Source organism: Aquarana catesbeiana, linkage group LG01, assembly GCF_042186555.1.
Source record: "Aquarana catesbeiana isolate 2022-GZ linkage group LG01, ASM4218655v1, whole genome shotgun sequence".
Classification (NCBI taxonomy): domain Eukaryota; kingdom Metazoa; phylum Chordata; class Amphibia; order Anura; family Ranidae; genus Aquarana; species Aquarana catesbeiana.
The window spans coordinates 571792753-571812114 of NC_133324.1; the positions used below are offsets into that span (position 1 = coordinate 571792753).

Below are 19362 nucleotides of genomic sequence, written 5' to 3' on the forward strand. Positions count from 1 at the left end.
TATATACTAGCCTGGGCAGAGGGACATGCCAATTATATCGGCAGTCCATATCCCGGGAGTAGAGAACTGGGAGGCAGATTATCTCAGCTGCCAGCAGATCTGCCCGGGGGAATGGTCCCTACACCCAAAGGTGTTCCAGGAAATTTGCCAACATTGGGGATGGGCAGGGGTCGACCTACTGGCATCCAGGTTCAACAACAAGCTAAAGCAGTTTGTGTCTCGAACAAGCGATCCTCTGGCAATTGGAGCAGATGCTCTGATAGTTCCATGGAGCCAGTACTCCCTGGTTTATGCTTTCCCTCCGATCCCTCTTCTTTCACATTTGTTGCACAAGATTCAGAGAGAGGGGATTCCACTCATTCTGGTGGCACCAGCCTGGCCCAGAAGACCCTGGTTCCCGGAGATTGTGAGACTGACAGAGATGGGCCATGGACACTTCCACGTCGCCCTGATCTACAGTCTCAAGGTCCTATATTACACCCCAATTTACAGTGGTGTTTACTCTAGTGAATGCTAGAAAAGCTGTCACTAGGAAGATTTATCATAGGTTCTGGAAGGCTTATATTGCTTAGTGTAAAGCCAGAAAATGGCATCCTTGGAAATATGTGATTGGGAGAATTCTCTATTTTCTACAGTCAGATGTGGAAATCAAATTGGCTTTGAATACAATCAGAGGTCAAGTTTCGGCCCTATCAGTATTCTTCCAAAGGCCTTTAGCCTCCATTCTGATCTGAACCTTTATGCAAGGGGATACTCGCTTGCTTCCCCCCATTAGGTCACCTATGTGTCCTTGGGATTTGAACTTGGTGCTGTCTGTGTTACAGAGACAACCATTTGAACCTATTAAGGAAATCCCATTAGACTTGCTGTCACGCAAACTAGCCTTGCTGATGGCTATCACCTTGGCTAGAAGGGTGTCGGAGTTGGTCGGAGTTGGGTGTCGGAGTCGCCATGACAGAGTCGTGTTACGACTTGTTCCATCCTTTTTGCCAAAAGTGGTGTCGGCCTTTCATTTAAATCAGGACATTATTTTGCCTTCTTTTTTCTCTCAGCTTCGTTCGGCGGAAGAGAGACGATTGCATTCTTTGGACGTTGTCCGGGCAGTCAGGGTTTATTTGTCTAGATCTGCGGTGATTCGAGGATCAGACTCTTTTTTTTTTTTGTTTTACCAAAAGGACCCAGGAAGGGGCAGGCAGCTTCCATAACTTCCTTTGCCAATTGGGTCCGTCAATTGGTCATTCAGGCCTATGGTCTGAAACATAAAGCTCCTCCCTTTAGGGTGAGAGCTCATTCTACCAGGGGTGTAGGAATCTCCTGGACTTTTCGCCATCAGGTATCTGTGGCTCAGATTTGTAAGGCTACTACCTGGTCTTCAGTGCATACGTTCACAAAATTTTATCAAGTGGATGTTCGAGCAGCTGAGGATTTGGCTTTCGGCCGCAGTGTACTGCGGGCTTCCGTTTAAGTTCTGATGGCTATTGTTTGGCAGGGTGTCTCCCTCCCCTCAAGGCTATTGCTCTGGGATGTCCCAGCAGGTAATGAATATTAGCCTGACTCTGTGTCCCATGATGTATGAAAAAGAAAATAGGATTTTTACATCATACTTACCTGTAAAATCCTTTTCTTTGAGTACATCATGGGACACAGAGATCCCTCCCCTCTTTTTTGAGGATTTAGTGCTTGCTACAAAACTAAAGTACTTCCTGTATGGGAAGGGTTATATAGGGGATCACTTCCTGTCTGAAGAACTTTGATCTACCAATGTCCATTCACCTAATGATGAAGTATAACCCAGCAGGTAATGAATATTAGCCTGACTCTGTGTCCCATGGTGTACTCAAAGAAAAGGATTTTACAGGTATGACGTAAAAATCCTATTTTTTTTGCCAGCGGTTTAGACATTAATGGCTGGGTGTTGAGTTATTTTGAGGGGACAGCAAATTTAAACTGTTATACAAGCTGTACACTCACTACTTTACATTGTAGCAAAGTGTCATTTCTTCAGTGTTGTCACGTAAAAAGATATAATAAAGTATTTACAAAAATGTGAGGGGTGTACTCCCTTTTTGTGAGATACTGTATACCCAGTGAAGTGACTGGCCTCAGGGGATACACAGAGATGAAACAATTCCTCCTACATAACTTGTACCTGTTTATCTGCAGTCTTCTCTTTTCTACATCTGTTCCAAGTTCAGAATTTTTTAAAGCTTATTTGAGCTGTTAGAAAAAAGAAGGTGGAAAGGTGAAGTTACACTCTGGAGCTCAGTGAGGAGAGCTCTGAGATCTGATTGGAAGGAAGAAACACAACCCTTCACACAGCACACAGGAACAGAGCTGAGGCTGTCAACCACAGGCTGTGCTTTCCCCTGTCATCTTTTTTCTTTTGGTGTCTGCAAAACTTGTCAGAAGTGACTAGCAGAAGAACAAAGCAGCAGATAGAAATGACACTTAGTGCACTAAGCTCTGATAGAGACAAGTACACACTATAGAGGCATATGCTTTGTTCATTTTTCATGTCTGAGGTTTACAACCACTTTATGAGTGTAGAGTTAAGTTTTTTTAAAATTGCTGTAAGTTAACAGTTTTCCTGAAGTGTCTGTGCAATCTTTTTAACAGGTGGTCGAACTTCTCTGGGAGGTCAGATTGGCTCAGACTCTTCCTTTCCAATTCAGGATATCATAGAAAACTATATATATTATGTGCAAAATGTTCATGACAGCGTGGAGCCAACTGTTGACTACTTTAGTTTCTTTATGACAGATGGAAGCAGCCAATCTGAGGTTCACAATGTCACCATTATTATAGAGGTCAGTGTTACTGCTATTTGTGAAAATGTTAATTGCAGTCTGTTGTAAAGTGATATACACATAAAAATCGAATATCAAATAATTATAGAAAAATATTACAATTATAGATAATAATATTCTGTGTACGTTAAAGCAGAAGTCATTTAGTCACAACAGCGCATTAAATGCATATTTAAAGGAGAAGTCCAGTCTGAGCTTTTTAGGCTGGGCTTCTCCTCTGGGTCACAGGAGTGTTATTCGTGTTGCACTACTGTGACCCGTTTTCAGCAAGGAGAGGTCTGAAGTCCGCTCTCCACTGACATCACTGCCATTAGTCAAGGCAGAGCATCAACCCAACTTCCCAAGTCTGGATCCGCCAGCTGCCTTAATTGATGGCAGTCTCAGCGAGCCACTGAGACGGCCTCTCCCCACCCTTCCACAGCTCAGCGCTCCAGTGAGCGTGGAGAAGCAGAGAGGAGGGACGCTGACTGACAGTCAGCAGCTCTCCTCTCAGGGATCTGTGAAAACCAGCCATCTGCGGTGTTCAGTGGCTCAGTTCTCAGTGCAGAGACGGCGGGGGACAGATGCAGCATCAGTCAGGTGCTGCATCCACATAGGTAAGTATGAATCAAAAAAATAAAAAACATACTTGTCGTTTAACTAGTCTGTGTTCAGCTCCATTCCTGGACAAAAATGAAACCGGTTAGGAATTCAGATTCTGCGTTCTTGAAAGCCGCTAAACAAGCAGAAGGCTAGGAGAGCGTTTGCAGCACTGGCCAAGTTACAGCTTTTGATTTCTTATATCGTCACCCCTTACAAGTACATAGAGTACATACATTTGTCATCGACTAGACCAATAGGAATTTTGAAAGGACTACCCAGTCAAACTTGATATTTCAGTCTTGGATAAATACCAAAAGATTGAATTATCCTTATGAATCCTATATGCATTGACAAAACCTCTGCTTTTAAATTCCTAAGTTTGCCCACTTGCCACAGCCATTTTGCTGGGGTGTGTTCTCTGGCAAGGATTTTTAAACTGTTTTACTTTTCAGAGGATGCAGCTGGAGTAAGATTTACTGGCGTACAGTGCATAGCTGAAAGCTTTGTGAAATTACCTCCAGAGTTCATAAAAAATATAAGGGCTTATTCACACTATATGTGACCTGTGTTTGTCTGCATAAGAACAATACAGCTCAGCACTAAGGCACATAGGAAACAATTGTTTTCTATGTGACTCAAGCACAGCACAACACAGCGTTGATGTGGGGTGCATAAAAAAATCAGAAATGCTGCATTTTTCTCCCCACGCCACTTGTCAATGAACTGTAACAAAGTGTAATTTTGTAATACTTAAATAAATTTAAGAAGAGAATGTCAACAGCATGATGCCCTGAAACAACGCATCACACTGCCTCTTCATGTAGCGGGTTGATGTGAACAAGCACTAGGGGCCAGTGAGTAATTCTGCTCAAACCATAACCAACCCTTATTGAACACAGATGCATGCAATAGTAGTACTATTCATAGGGTTCAATGTACATTATAAGCAGCTGCTGGAGTGAGGCAGTTCAGCTGTACTAAGCTTAAAGAGCTGCTTACATGCATCCTAATGGCATATACACTGGCATGGAGAAGTTCACTGTGGTTTTGAAATTTCTGCTGATCATTGCAGAAATTCCCAGCATGTACTCGGGATTGATTAGCAACAAATAGTCACAGTAGTGTCAAAGTAGTGTGATAACTTTTGCACTGGTATAATTATTTATAATGACACATTTTTAGATAATTTCCTGAATTATATGAGTGACAGATACATTAACATTTTAACTTTTTTTTAGGAATGTAATATTAATAGTGGATTTACAGTGTGTAATGTGTGTGTGTGTGTGTGTGTGTGTGTGATATAACAGCGTTTATTGGATAAATATTTTTTCTTTCGCTTTGCTCTTGTTTGTATTTTAGGGCAAAAATGATGAACCTCCACAAATATTTTTACTGCCTGTAAGTGTTCAAGATAATGCAGGAGCTGTAATAAGGAACACTTGCTTAAGTGTTCAGGACATAGATACACCAGATAATGAGCTGATTTTCCATGTGACTAAAACACCTCTATATGGTAAGCCTGGAGCCATAATAATGTTTATGTGACATACTGTTACTGCTGACTTTTACACTTAAACTAGTATTTTAAAACTTTTCTTGTAATATTTATTCAGTTTGGAACCTGATGGCTGGCTGTAGGACAGCATAGTTCTTATGTGTGAAACAGTGATAAGTAGGCTTAATTCACTAAGCTGTAATAGATGCCATTTGTTAAAACATTCATTAATTTAAAGTATAACTAAAGGCAAACCTTTTCCTAAAGTTTTGGATAGAGTGCAGAGGGATTAGTACATCTGTCAGGTCCCCCATTAGGGAGATACAACCTCTTTATTTGTCTTGTTTACCATTATCACTGAGGGTAAAAGAAATTCCTAATTTTAGGTTGTCACCAAAATAGGAAGTCTTCCAATGGGGACACTAGTTCTGGTGATCCAGATGACAACCAGGGATTTCCTCACTTTGGATGGATTTCCTCTCCATTCCTGATATGGAAAGTGAAGGGAAATCTCCACAATAGGATAGAGGTAGCAAAATGGGCGGGGTTATACCCCCACTCCCCCACTTTATTCAAAAAAATAAATAAAAAAATATGCCTTTTGTTTTACTTTAAGCAATGTGATCCTTAATATTAGGACTCATCATACATTACTCCAAATAATGTTTGTATTTTAGTGAATTAAGCACAGCATCTCTTAAATCAATCCTTCGGGGTCACCAATAGGCCATGTTTCTTTAAAGTCTTAAAAGGTAAAATTACCTCAAAGGATATTTTACGGGTTCAAACTAACTTTCTTTCAAATAGCAATGCATATCCATTAAACATCTCGGGATTCAGATCCTAACATATCTATCTAACCTAGCGAATTTGCGACAGACCTACCTTTTCCCGGTTTGGCTGAATTAACATCATTAAAATGGATTTTCTACCTAAATTACTATATATCATTCAGATGAATCCCCCAATGATATACATGAAGTCCAATCCTGTTATCAAAGCAAAAGGTTTGGGGAGTGTTAAAAAGTAAATGGCTTACGGTGTCACTGGAGGTCCTCAGAGCAATGAGGGGCTAACGGCATTCAGGTGTAGGGAAAACCCTTGCAGCAGGGAAGGTGACAATGTCCCTGCTACGCTTCAGCCGAATGGGAGACCCCACTCACCGGCGTGTGGAGGACAGCTGGACGTGCTGGAGGAGGAGGAGGAGGTGGCAACGGTCGACAGAAAAGTGGAGAGCCGGACTCCGTACTTCACATGTCAGAAACGCCAGACCAGCTGGAGTGCTTACAGGAGGTGGGAAGGTGCCACGATCCTGCGAATGGATTCCTGCTGCTCTCTCCTGATGTAACTAAACACGTCAGTTGCTGCTCACTGCTGGGTGGAAGTTTCCTGAGGGAATGCAACATCCGGACAGATGAAAAACCGAGCTGGGTTGGCTGGTGTGGATGACGGTCAGTGTTGCTGAAGCTGTGGTGACTGGAACTGCTTAGGGACCAGAGTGGCCCGCAAGCTTCTAGATTGCCGTGACACGCGTTTCGCGTGCATGTGCTTTTTCAAAGGTGACTTTGAAAAAGTGCATGCGTGCGAAACGCGTCGTCAGTCGAGAAGCTTGTGGGTCACTCTGGTCCTCGAGCAGTTCCAGTCACCACAGCCTTCAGCAACGCTGACCATCATCATCGCCAGCCAACCCAGCTCTGTTTTTCATCCGTCCGGATGTTGCATCCCCTCAGGACACTTCCACCCAGCAGTGAGCAGCAACTAACGTGTTTGGTTACATCAGGAGAGAGCAGCGGGAATCCATCCGCAGGATCATGGCACCTTCCCACCTCCTGTCAGCACTCCAGCTGGTCTGGCGTTTCTGACATGTGAAGTACGGAGTCCGGCTCTCCACCTTCTTGCCGACCATTGTCTCCGCCTCCTCCTCCAGCACGTCTAGCTGTCCTCCATGCGCTGGTAAGCGAGTCTCCCATTCGGCTAAAGTGCAGCAGGGCATTGGCCCCTCCCCTGCTGCAAGGGTTTTCCCTACACCCGGAGGCTGTCAGCCCCTTGTTGCTCTGAGGACCTCCAGTGACACTGTAAGCCATATACTTTTTAACACTCCCCACTCCTTTTGCTTTGATAACAGGATTGGACTTCATATATATCATTGAATAAACTGTCTGTGTTTATGTTCCACTGCCTGTTGTGAGACTGCCTTTTGTGTTAACCCATTGAGCGCTGGGTCATTTTGTTATATATTACTTTATCCACATCTTCCAGCTATGGCTGTTGTCCAGCTGCACTCTGTTCAGACCCCACGTTATTGACCGTGATCCCTTCTCACTCACACAGGGCCACGTTTTAGCGCTGGTTACTTTTGCTATTTAACACATGTGGAGTACATGCCCTCTAATACTCCCTTTCTGGAACAAAATATTAGGGATATACAGTATCTCACAAAAGTGAGTACATCCCTCACATTTTTGTAAATATTTTATTCTATTTTTTCATGTGACAACAGTGAAGAAATGATACTTTGCTACAATGTAAAGTAGTGTAAAAAGTGTACAGCTTGTATAACAGTGTAAATGTGCTGTCCCCTCAAAATAACTCAACACACAGCCATTATTGTCTAAACCGCTGGCAACAAAAATGAGTAAATCCCTAAGTGAAAATGACCAAATTGGGCCCAAATCTCCATTTTCCCTCCCCGGTGTCATGTGACTCGTTAGTGTTACAAGGTCTCAGGTGTGAACGGGGAGGAGGTTTGTTAACTTTGGTGTTATCGGTCTCACTCTCTCATACTGGTCACTGGAAGTTCAACATGGCACCTCATGGCAAAGAACTCTCTGAGGATCTGAAAAAAAGAATTGTTGCTCTACATAAGGGTGGCCTAGGCTATAAGAAGATTGCCAAGGCCCTGAAACTGAGCTGCAGCATGGTGGCCAAGACCATACAGTGGTTTAAAAGGACAGGTTCCACTCAGAACAGGCCTCGCCATGGTCGACCAAAGAAGTTGAGTGCACATGCTAAGCATCATATCCAGAGGTAGTCTTTGGGAAATAGACGTATGAGTGCTGCCAGCATTGCAGAGGTTGAAGGGGTGGGGGGCCTGTCAGTGCTCAGACCATACACCGCACACTGCATCAAATTGGTCTGCATGGCTGTCGTCCCAGAAAGAAGCCTCTTCTAACAATGATGCACAAGAAAACCCGCAAACAGTTTGCTGAAGACAAGCAGACTCAGGACATGGATTACTGGAACCATGTCCTGTGGTCTGATGAGACCAAGATAAACTTATTTGGTTCAGATGGTGTCAAGCATGTGTGGCCGCAACCAGGTGAGGAGTACAAAGACAAGTGTGTTTTGCCTATAGTCAAGTATGATGGTGAAAGTGTCATGGTCTGGGGCTGCATGAGTGCTGCCAGCACTGGGGAGCTACAGTTCATTGAGGGAACCATGAATAAAAACATGTACTGTAACATACTGAAGCAGAGCATGGTCCCCTCCCTTTGGAGACTGGGCCGCAGGACAACATGATAACGACCCCAAACACACCTTCAAGACGACCACTGCCTTGCTAAAGAAGCTGACGGAAAAGGTGATGGACTGGCCAAGCGTGTCTCCAGACCTAAATCCTATTGTGCATATGTGGGGCATCCTCAAACGGAAGGTGGAGGAGCGTAAGGTCTCTAACATCCACCAGCTCCGTGATGTCGCCATGGAGGAGTGGAAGAGGACTCCAGTGGCATCCTGTGAAGCTCTGGTCAACTCCATGCCCAAGAGGGTTAAGGCAGTGCTGGAAAATAATGGTAGTCACACAAAATATTGCCACTTTGGTCCCAATTTGGACATTTTCACTTAGGGGTGTACTCACTTTTGTTGCCAGCGGTTTAGACATTAATGGCTGTGTGTTGAGTTATTTTGATGGTACAGCAAATGTACGCTGTTATGCAAGCTGTACACTCACTACTTTACATTGTAGCAGTGTCATTTCTTCAGTGTTGTCACAAGAAAAGATATAATAAAATATTTACAAAAATGTGAGGGGTGTACTCACTTTTGTGAGATACTGTACATGTTGTATCGTAAATTGGTGGGTGATAAGGTTGTGCATAACCCCCCCTCAATGCACTATTCTCTCTCTGAAGCTTGGGTCATATAAATAAATTAAGAAGAGCCTTTTAGGTAATTTCCTAACCCCCCCTCAACGCACTATTCTCTCTCTGAAGCTTGGGTCAAGAGCTTTTTAGGTAATTTCTTCACTGTAGCATTATTATTATTATACAGGATTTATATAGTGCCGACAGTTTTCGCAGCACAGATTCATACAGGAAGAATCAGAGGGCCTTGCTTGTTACAGCTTACAATCTAGGAGGGAGGGTCAAGTGATACGAAAGGGTAATAACTGTGGGGGATGAGCTGATGGAGAAAATAAAAGAACAGTTGTTAGGTGGAGGCAGGGTAGGTTTTCTCCAAAGAGAAAAGTTTTCAGGGATCGCCTAAAAGTAGATAGATTTGGAGATAGTCTGTCAGATTGGGGTAAGGTATCCAGAGGATAAGAGAGGCTCGGGAGAAGTCCTGGAGGTGAATATGGGAGGAAGTGATGAGGGAGCTAGAGAGCAGGAGGTCTTGGAAGAAACAAAGAGGACGATTAAGTTGGTATTTTGAGACTAGGCTAGTGATGTAGCTGGAGGCAGAGTTATAGATGGCTTTGTAAGTTATTGTTAGTATTTTGAATTTAATTCATTGGGTGAGTGGCAGTCAATTGAGGGATTGGCAGAGAGGGCTAGCAAACGCTGAGCGGTTTGTAAGGTGGATGAGTCTGACAGCAGTATTCATGATGGACTGAAGGGGGTATAGTTTAATTAAAGGTAAGCAATTGAGGAGGGAGGCGAGAGATAACCAGGGAGTGCATTAATCATTATAGCCAGCCACTGGCGTAAATATAACACCCCTCCATTGGTGGAGTGGGCATATGAACTGGATGCCATATGTGATGTTGTGCAGAAGATCTCTTGGGAAAATGGCAAATCTGAAGATACTATCGACAGATAATCTTCTGACTCTTCCTCTTATGTGTGAGTGTTCCTTTGGGAGGTATATTTTCTCCCTTTCCTACTGTTTTTTTGCTCTGGTGTCTCCTTTTTCTTTCTCTTTTTCTATTCTCTTTAGTGGAATATAACACATACTTGAGTAAGTTGTTCCATACATCTGAGATCCTGATTCCTCAAGGGGGTCCTCTCCTTTATAACTTGTTCTCCTGTCTGTCTTTAATACTTGAATATTGAATGCTTGTGAAGAAACACAAGTCTATTTTACATGTTAACTTGACATTCTGTTAATATTATCTGCATTTACAAAGACATCTTCAGCTTTAAAGCTCTTTTTCTTTACCATGTCAGTAAGTCATACATCCTTCTAATATCCATCTGTATGCCTATCTAAGTTACACCTTCTTTCTAAAAGCTTCTGGATATGTTTAATATTTACTGTAATTTTTAAAAATAATAAACAGTAATTAAACATAACAGGCAGCCCTCAAAATTTGCACTTGTCTACTCGCATTTGGCGAGTAAACAAATGAGGAGGGCGAGTATGGACAGGGCTGTGCTGTCCCAGGAATGTATAGCCAGTGCCCCCCCGCTACACACAGGCTTGCAGCACGGTCATTTCAATACATACAGTCAGCCGCCTAGGACCCCCCCTCTCCACCTTCTGCCGCACATCCCAGGTTTACAGAGCGTGCTGTTTAATAGGCATTTAAGAGCCACCTTGGACCACCCTCTCCGCCTCCATTCTACTGCAAATCCTCGCCCAGGCACACGGACCGTGCACTGTAATAGGCATTAAAGTGCCAGCTGGGACCGCCCCTCTCTGCCTTCCTCCTGCTGCACATCTTGGTCCGCCCTCAGTGTGCACCGATGACTGACCCCCATAGCTGTAGAATCGTAAATATGATAGTGTTCTGGAGGCATTGGTACAATGGGGGATTAAACGAGATGTGTGCTGGGAGAAAGGGGGAGTGGGATTGAAAGCAAGCGTGTGCTGGATTGGGGGGGTTAATTGGAAGCATAGGTATGATGGATAGGGAAGGGGGGGATGTTATTGGAGGCAAAGATATTATGGATTGGGGGGGGTTGCATAGGTATAATGGATTGGGGGGAATATTGAAAGCATGGATGCTCTGCTCTGGATTGGGGGGGGATTGGAGGCATAGGTGTTCTGGAGAGGGGAGGTCAGAAGATGAGGTGTGCTGGGGGGTCATTAAAAGCATAGCTGGGGGGGGCATTGGAGGCGGAGATATGCTGGGAAGAGGAGTTAGAGGTATACTGGAGGAGGCGTTGGAGGTAGAGGTATACTGGAGGAGGCGTTGGAGGTCAAGGTGTACTTGGGGAGGCGTTGGAGGTCGAGGTGTACTGGGGGAGGCGTTGGAGGTAGAGGTGTACTGGAGGAGGTGTTGGAGGTAGAGGTGTATTGGAGGAGGCCTTGGAAGTAGAGGTGTACTGGAGGAGGCCTTGGATGTAGGGATGTACTGCAGGAGGCGTTGGAGGTGACGTTGGAGGTAGAGGCGGACTGGGGGAGGCGTTGGCAGTACAGGCGTAATGGGGGAGGTGTTGGAGATAGAGGCGTACTGGGGGAGGCGTTTAACAGTGTCATTTCATGAGATAATTTACAAGGGCAAGTTTAGGGGCGGGCAGGGTAGGGTTTTGGTGGTGCAACTGGGGGCGAGTAACTCTTAAGGCCTGGCTAGTAGCTCAGGACTTGAAATTTTTTAGCCCTGATAACAGGTAACATTATTAACGATGTTACTACACCTATGCATATGCCCGGGAGGATGAAAAACTGACCTGTTATTGTTTAACTCCAGTAAACGGAATCTACTGACTTATTCCACTTAGTTGCTGCCACTATAGTTATTCTGAAACTGAAATGAAGATAAACCTGACTGTTAAATACTTAAGGGCAGGGCTCAAAATTTCAAACCCTGAGCTACTAGCCAAACCTCAAGTGTTACTCGCCACCAGTTGCCCCACCCAACCCCTACCCCGCCCCACCCCTAATTCTGCCCCTAATCACACCCTCATAATTTATCTCATGAAATTACACTTAAATGTTTTATGCAGAATTAAGTTACAAAAATAAATATTAACAGCAACTTTATCAGTTCCCCTCAGCACAGCCTCACCAGTGCCCATCAATGCAGGCTCACCTGTGCCCATCAATGCAGCGTGACCTGTGCCCATCATTGCAGCGTGACCTGTGCCCAGTATTGCAGTGTGATCTGTGCCCATCGTTGCAGCCTCACCGTGCCCACCATTGCAGACTCACCATGCATTGCAGCCTCACCGTGCCCACCATTGCAGTCTCACTGTGCCCAGCATTGCAGTTTCACTGTGCCCAGCATTGCAGTCTCACTGTGCCCACCATTGCAACCTCACCGTGCCCACCATTGCAGCCTCACCATACCCCCATTGTTGCAGCCTCACCGTGCCCAACATTGCAGCCTCACTGTGCCCAACATTGCAGCCTCACCGTGCCCCCATTGCAGCCTCACCGAGCCCCCATTGCAGCCTCAACGTGCCCCCATTGTAGCCTCAACGTGCCCCCATTACAGACTCACCGTGCCCCCATTACAGATTCATTGTGCCCGACATTGCAGCCTTGCCAGGGCGGAGGAAGAGAGGGCAGCCGGATCATGACTGGAGGAAGAGGAGAGCCACGGGATCACAGAGCATGAATAGCACACGCTCCGGCGTGCTATACCGCTTGGTGATCTTGTGGCTCTCCTCTTCCTCCATGCTCTCTTCCACGGGGTGATCATTGGGAGAACGGCTCTCGATCAACCCTGCCCGCCAGCGGTGCTTGCCCCCCCACTCCCAGGCAGCCCATCTCCTCACCAGCCCTCATTTTCTACTCGCAAAATGCGAGTAGGCGAGTGGAAAATTTGAGGGCTGCATAAGGGTATATTTATTTTTCTTTTGATAAATGAATAGCATTAATAAAATATCTACATATCAAGTATGTTTAAATATCTTTGTTTCAGTCAAACTAGTTTTCTTTCTACTTAACATGAATACCATGAAAAGAACTGTTTTTGTGTTGCACACTGCCATAGGGAACTTACGGAGAAGACAGTTCTACTCTGAACCACTGGATAATGGCCGTATCCTGCTTCAAGGCTCCTACTTTACTTACCAGGATGTGCTGGATGAACTGATTGTATATATACCTGAGGGTGGAACTACACATTCAGATGAATTTAGGTTCTCTCTCTCAGATGGTCGCTACACTGAGAGTGGAAGACTGCAGTTTAATATTGAGCCACAGAGGAAGGCATCCCCGAGGATGGCAGTAAACAGAGGCCTGCAGATCTCAGCAGGTATCTCAACTTTTTTTCACATACTGTATACAGACAATAAAATCTACAGAATACTGTCTAACTTTATTTAGAGAGGTAAATCCAATACATTTTAGGTAAATGTAATAAAAAATGATCTTGTGGCCCATGACCTGTTCTAAGTGGACTCCATAACAATATAGCAATTATATCCCAATGTGTCCTTTATATCGGTTGTATGTATTTATAGGAAAGACTGGACAGCCGCACTCTGTTGACACCTTGAAGACGGTTTAAAATTATTCTGGTACAAAGACATCAGAGGCAAAGGATCAATGAAAAGCTGACATGTTTCACACCACTATGGGGTGCTTGGTCAAAGCTATGACTAAGCACCCCATAAGGGTGTGAAACATGTCAGCTTCTCATTGATCCTGTGTCTCTGAAGCCTTTGTACCAGAAGAATTTTAAACCGTCTTCAATAAAGGTGTCAACAGAGTGCGGCTGTCCAGTCTTTTCTTCGATTCATTCCTACATGCAGCGCCAGCACCTGTTTCCATTAGCAGGTGAGATGCATCATGAGATGTCTGCCTAGAGCGGTGTTCTTTTGTTGTTTGTATATATTTATACTTTGTTTTTTAACTTAAAAGATTAACTGTCTAACTACACTGTATTTAATGGCCCTACCATTCATCCCAACTTTTTTAAAGTTTGACCTGTTTTTTATGTTGTGAAGTATGCTGGAGAGTGCAAAATCTGGTGGGGCTGTGCACGGTAGCCAATTAACTTCTTTTTTTTTTTTTTTTTCCCACTCAGCAAGATTATTTATCTGGGAATCGTTTTTCAGTTATCAGTACTTCCAACTTCTTCCCATTCCTGCTTCTCATCATCGTGGTAGTGCTGATTGTACTCTTTTTTTTTTTTTTTCTTCTTACAAAGCTTGTTTACGTTGTATTTAAACATTTTACCTTTATACATTTCTCTCCATCCCCCCCCTTCCCCCCCTAACCTCCCCCAAGACCGTGCGTCCCCTCCTGCCCCCCCTTCTCTCCCTATCTTCCTCCATTCCATCTCTGTTTCAGCTTCCGAGGTCATTTAGCTGTTGATCTCTGGGTCTCTTTATCTCTTTATCTTCCAACCTAGGCTGTCCATATTTCGGCCGCTCTCAGGGACGTTTTAAACTCTTCCCACCTTTTCCATTTTTTCTCAAAGGCGCCCATTTTCATACCCTCACTGTATCTTAAGTATTCTAGGTATTTCATTGACGTTCTCTAACCAATCCTTCATAGCGGGTCTTTCTGTTCTTCTCCAATATTTGGGTATCAAGCTTTTGGCCGCATCCAAAAGATGCGGCAGTAACGTTCTCAGATAGACTTTATTAGGCATTTCACTCAGGTGAAATAGGCAGACCCAGGGGTCATCTGGGGTAATGATCCCTGTTATGTCTTTAATAAAGCCCCTCACCTCTGTCCAGAATATTTTTATTATCGGGCATTGCCACCAGATATGGGTCATTGATCCCGACTCCTTGCACCCCCTCCAGCAGTATTGTGGGGGTCCGTTCTGGAATTTGTTCAGGCGATCTGGAGTCAAGTACATCCTGGTTAGGCATCTATAATTTAACTCCAGGATTTTACTGTTGACTGACGTGGCTGTTACTCTGCTTAGGATCAATGACCCCTCTGGGGGAGTAAGCTCCCCCCCCAACTCCTTCTCCCACTTCTTTATAAAAGAGGGGGTTTCCGTGTTCCCTAGTCCTATCAGTAATCTATATGTCTGGGAGAACCCCCCCTTCCTGTCTTTATCCAGGCACATTTTCTCTAGTGGGCGTAGGTTTCCCTTTGATCTAATTGGTTTTGGGAGGGATCTAATAAACTGACTCAGTTGGCTGTACCGCCAGGTATTTATTACCAGCAAACTTTTTTTTTCCTTTAATTCCTGATATGTGCATATTTTGTTCTGTTGCATGACATCTTTTAACTGTATGTTTTCATCTAATAGCCATCTCCCGAACCACTCCCCTCTTCCTGGTGCAAAGTATGCTGAATCCTTAAGTGACATTAAAGGGGAATTGTATCCCCAGTGCTCCCCCTTGTGAACCTTGTCCCATATCTTTAGTGCGTGTTTAGTGATCTCGTGCGTTTCTGAACTGAATTCTCTTAAGTGTTAAATTATTCTATTCAACCTAGCATTACTAATCTCCCTCTCCATTTTCACCCAGTGTTTATCTGCTTTATTTTTTGCCCAATCAATTACTCTAGCTAGAGCTATAGCTTCATAGTATTTACACACATCTGGTGCTCCCCATCCCCCGTGGCCCTTCGCTTTTGTCAATTGTGTAAATTTTAAACGTGGTGCTTTTCCTCTCCAGATAAACCTTAGAAAAATTGATTGCAGTTTTCTTAAGTATGCCTGTGGAAGTGCCACTGGCAACATTTGCATTATGTAGGTGATTTTTGGCAATACAACCATTTTATATATATTTATTCTCCCTCCCCAAGATAATTGTCCTAGGTGAATTCTACTAAGTTCTTGCTTAATCTTGTTAAGAAGTGGTATGAAGTTGGCGTGGAAAAGCGTCTCGTATGAGGTTGTAATCTTAATCCCTAGGTAGTTTAGCTCCTTTTGCCCCCATAAAAAGGGGAAGTGCTTCTGATATGAATGATCTCTGGGTTTGCTGGTGTTAAAGGTTAGTGTCTCCGATTTGTTTGGGTTTATTTTAAAGTTAGAAAGCTTGCCATACTCTGACAGAATTGACATTATGTTCGGGAGGGATATCCTTGGGCGCGATATGTATAAGAGGATATCATCCGCAAATGCGGCTAGTTTGTATTGATCTTTTCCTATCGTTACCCCACTAATATCCGGGCACCGTCTGATCTTTTCTAGTAGGGGCTCTAGGGCTAATACGAACAAGACGGGGGAGAGCGGACACCCCTGTCTTGTCCCATTATACATATCGAACGGCTCTGAAAGGACTCCGTTTGTTCTTACTCTAGCAGTGGGTCCCAAGTACAGTGCCCCTATTCTTCTACGTATCTTGCTCCCGAAACCCATCTCCTCTAATGTGCCCATCATGAAGTCCCAGTCTACCCTATCAAACGCTTTTTCAGCGTCTATTGACAAGAGTAGACTTGGGGCTCCGCTTTTCTTCAGCTGCTGCACCGCCAGGAGGGTCTTGATACTATTATCCCTGCCTTGTCGCCCTGACACAAACCCGACCTGATCTGGGTGCACTATCCTTTCTATTATGGGTTTTAGTCGATCCGCGATTACTTTAGCATAAATTTTCGTGTCGACGTTTAGGAGAGAGATCGGCCTGTAGCTTGAGCATACTGTGTTGTCTTTACCTTCCTTTGGGATGACTGCTATTATGGCTTCTAAAGCTTCCTTTCTCATCTCTCCTTTTTCCCCAGAGTCATTCATATAGGAGCACATTTTTGGTATTAGGAGATCCTGGTATTTTTTGTAGTAAAGCACCGTCAGTCCATCCGGACCTGGGCTTTTTCCCATTTGCAACCCTTTGAGCGCTTTCCTCACTTCAAGTTCCGTGTATGGGGCTTCCAAGGTAACTTGTTCATTTTCTGAAAGATTAGACAGGCCACTATCTTCTAAGTATTTTTTAATTTTCCCTTGCTTTTCTACCCTCTCTTCAGTGCTAATTTTTTTATTTATAGCATACAGTCCCCCGTAGAACTCCTGGAAAGTCCTAGCAATGTCTTTATCTTTATAGGCCGTCTCGCCTGATTTAGTTCTTATTTTGTCGATATAATTATTATTTTTCTTTTTACTTAGGACCCTAGCCAGGAGCCTCCCGGGTCTGTTGCCTCCTATATATCTTTCTTTCTTTACCCGGTTATATACCTTGCGGTTGTCTATTTCTATGAGCTCTCGCATGGCCTCTCTTTTTTTATGTAATTCTACCAATGTCTCCTTTTCTCCCATTTGCTTATGTCGTTGTTCCAGCTCCTGAATACTTTTCTGTATGGCTAATCTTTCCTTGGCCTCCTTTTTCTTCCTTTCTGAGCCCGCTTTTATTAAAATGCCTCTAATAAAAACTTTATGGGCCTCCCATACTACAGCTTCTGGAGTTTCCTCAACCGAATTAGTTTTAAAGTAGAATTCTAGTCCTTCCTTAATGTGCTGGTCTATATCTCTGTCATGCAATAAATCCTCGTTTAATCTCCAGCTACTGGAAGGCTGGCTTCCTTTAACTGATTTCTACAGAAGACTTACTGGCGCATGGTCGGAAAATGTAATCGACCCTATTCTTGTGGCTTCTACCTCGTCTACATACCTGTGTTCCACCAAGAAAAAATCTAACCTAGAGTACGTCGAGTGTACGTGGGAGTAGTAGGAATAATCTCTATTATTCGGGTGCTGCAACCTCCAAATGTCTAACAGTTGGTATTGGTGCAGTTTCCTTTTGAGTTTATTCATCCATATCCCTCCGGTCCCACGGACACACGACGTACTGTCTTTCCCTGGGTCAAGGCATATATTAAAATCTCCTGCAATGATGGTCCTCCCCCTTTTAAAGCTTTCCAGTTTTGAAAGGATGCCCATTAGGTACCCCCCGGGGTTGGTGTTTGGGCAGTAGATGTTTGCCAGCGTGCATTCCACCCCATTAAGTTTGCCCCTGAGGAATAGAAACCGTCCCTCCGGGTCAATCATTCTTTCATCTGAACCAAACCTAATGTTTTTGGCAAAGCCTATCGCTATTCCTTTTGAACTCTTATTCCCAGTTTGGGAAGTCCCTTGAGCGTATTCTTTGATTCCTACCCACAAGGAAGTGCGTCTCCTGCAGGAAGACTACCTCTGCCTTGAGGAGCCTCAACTCCCCTACTATGTTTGCGCGCTTCACGGGAGAGTTGATACCCCTCACGTTGTATGAGATTAAGTTTATCCCAGCCATCCTATTGACGCACCTCCTCGTAGGCTGAATCTCTTTTTTAGGTCTGGAGAGCGGGGAGCAGTGTCATACTTATCGGTCATACCCTCACCCCCCTCCCACCCCTGTCCCTCCCTCGTCCCCCCCCCTGTCGTCCCCCCCCCCTCCCCCCTCCCTCTCCCCCCCCTTTGGGGTAACGGACCTTCTCCTGGCCCTTTTAACCGTGGCCCCACTAACTCCTCCTGGCCCCCCGGTTTTCCCCCTAGAGGTTGAGCTCGGGGGTACCATCCTTGGATCTGCCCACTTTCACCAGGGTACCCGACTCCCCCCCTCCTCCCCACTCCCTCTCACCGCCCCCCCCAGAACCCCCGCCTGCCCACCCTCCCTCCGCCATTCTCACTCCCCCCTCTTTTTTTTTTTTTTTTTTCCTCCTTTCTTTCTTCGTCCCTTCTTTCTCTCCTTTCTTTCTTTTTTCTTTTTATTTGTGAGCATATTACAGTCTTGTGTCTCCTGTTTACGGTCGCCTCATATTGGTAACTGGCTTCCAGGCAGGTATCCCCTCCCTGTTCTCTTGAGTTTCGGATTTTTCCCACCACCCCGGAATTTCCACCAGTGGCACTTCCAAGCGTTGGCAGAATTTTTGTGTCTCTTCTGGGAACCTAAGTGTCGCAGAGCGGCCCTCCTTGTGTCCAGTCAGACATGCCGGGAAGCCCCATGAGTATTGGACGTCATTTGCTTTGAGATGGGCTAGAAGTGGCTTGAGAGTTCTTCTCCTGGCTAGAGTCTCTGCAGATAAATCTGGGAAGATCTGTAGGTTTTCCTCTCCGTATTTCACTTGTTGATTTGCTCTTATGCTTGATTTGATCTTTTCTTTGTCTTGGAAATTGTGAAATCGGACAATTACATCTCGTGGGGCATCTCCCCTGATCTCCACTGGCTTCCTTATCCTGTGGGCCCGATCTAACTTGATCTTAGGTCTATTTTCAGTTGGATCCAGGCGATCTCCAAAAATTTGATCTATTATTTCTTGGAGGTTTTCTTTCCCCCCTTCCTTCTCGGGCAGACCTCTTATCCGCAGGTTCTTCCTCCTGTTACGGTTCTCCTGGTCTTCCAATCTGTACCGGAGGTTCCTTTGTTCTCTTTGGATTTCTTCTATTTGCTGTTTGAGGACTTTTATCTCCGTTCCCTGGGTGTCTGTTGTTGTTTCCAACTCATCCACTCTTTTTAATGTATGGCCCATGTCCTGTCGGATTGCTCCGATCTC

At 44.6% G+C, this 19362-nt stretch overlaps 1 protein-coding gene across 1 annotated transcript in view; it reads left to right on the forward strand.

Annotated features, from left to right (window-relative positions):
* The window catches only part of FRAS1 (Fraser extracellular matrix complex subunit 1), an 830295-nt gene that overhangs the window by 667872 nt on the left and 143061 nt on the right, over positions 1-19362 (forward strand). Inside the window, exons 42-44 of the mRNA XM_073597432.1 lie at positions 2617-2807; positions 4752-4905; positions 12986-13249. Of these exons, the coding sequence (XP_073453533.1) occupies positions 2617-2807; positions 4752-4905; positions 12986-13249 (609 nt within the window). The remainder of the gene's footprint in view (positions 1-2616; positions 2808-4751; positions 4906-12985; positions 13250-19362) is intronic.